The sequence below is a fragment of the Histoplasma capsulatum genome (assembly GCF_000150115.1).
Source record: "Histoplasma capsulatum G186AR genomic scaffold supercont2.2, whole genome shotgun sequence".
Lineage (NCBI taxonomy): Eukaryota > Fungi > Ascomycota > Eurotiomycetes > Onygenales > Ajellomycetaceae > Histoplasma > Histoplasma capsulatum.
The window spans coordinates 931087-932349 of NW_025544802.1; the positions used below are offsets into that span (position 1 = coordinate 931087).

The window sequence follows — 1263 nt, forward strand, 5'->3', positions numbered from 1 at the left end:
AAAAATTTCGTGAAAAAAAGGGCCCCCATTGCCCTAGTGGAGGTTCCCTTGGATGCGGAGTTTTGGGCCTCCCTGGGGGGGCCCATGGAAAACTTTCTCCGCGCTTGGTGTCTCCAACCCATCCCGCTCTTCGCGAAGTTGCCGTCGTCGAGGTCCCCAATGTCCGCTGGGAAGATATCGGAGGTCTGCACGAGGTCAAGCGCGAACTCATCGAGAGCGTCCAATACCCTGTCGATCACCCAGAAAAGTTCCTCAAGTTTGGTCTTTCTCCATCCAAAGGTGTTTTGTTCTATGGTCCTCCTGGAACTGGTAAGACACTTCTTGCGAAGGCTGTTGCCAACGAGTGTGCAGCCAATTTCATCTCTGTCAAGGGCCCTGAACTATTGAGTATGTGGTTTGGCGAGTCTGAAAGCAACATCCGTGACATTTTCGACAAAGCTCGTGCTGCTGCCCCCTGTGTTGTCTTCTTGGATGAGTTGGACTCTATTGCCAAGTCTCGAGGTGGATCCGTTGGTGATGCTGGTGGTGCTTCCGACCGCGTTGTCAACCAGCTTTTGACAGGTATGTTATTTATCCATTACCTGCTAATTAATCCCTTGCAACGATTTCCCACACTAACACGACGGTATAGAAATGGACGGCATGACTTCGAAGAAGAACGTCTTCGTCATCGGCGCTACTAATCGTCCCGAGCAGCTCGACAACGCTCTTTGCCGCCCTGGTCGTCTCGACACCTTAGTCTACGTTCCCCTCCCCAACGAGGAAGAACGTGTTGATATCCTGAAAGCTCAACTCCGCAAGACCCCCGTCGCCGCCGACGTCGATCTGAAATTCATCGCTAGCAAAACTCACGGCTTCTCCGGCGCCGATCTTGGCTTCGTTACCCAGCGCGCCGTCAAATTGGCCATCAAACAGTCCATCGCGCTCGACATCGAGCGAACCAAGGAGCGCGAAGCTGCCGGGGAAGATGTGAAGATGGATGAAGACCTTGATGCCGAGGACCCCGTACCGGAGCTTACCCGCGCGCACTTCGAGGAGGCGATGCAGATGGCGCGACGCTCTGTGAGCGACGTGGAGATCCGACGATATGAGGCGTTTGCACAAAGTATGAAGAATTCCGGTGGGAGCACCTTCTTCCGTTTCCCGTCTGCGGGAGAATCGGGTGCTACTGATGGCCAAACCGGGTTTGGTGATGCCGGCAATGACGACAGTCTATATGACTAAATTAGGGGGTCAAATTTGTGAGAGCAGTTGGTTTCTGCT

The 1263-nt window shown here is 53.7% G+C and overlaps 1 protein-coding gene across 1 annotated transcript in view; it reads left to right on the plus strand.

The window, feature by feature from the left end:
- HCBG_01527 (cell division control protein) overlaps positions 1-1263 on the plus strand; it is a gene marked incomplete at both ends in the record, with an annotated part of 3211 nt that extends 1948 nt beyond the window's left edge. Inside the window, 2 exons of the mRNA XM_045428577.1 lie at positions 21-561; positions 632-1263. Of these exons, the coding sequence (XP_045290363.1) occupies positions 21-561; positions 632-1224 (1134 nt within the window). The remainder of the gene's footprint in view (positions 1-20; positions 562-631) is intronic.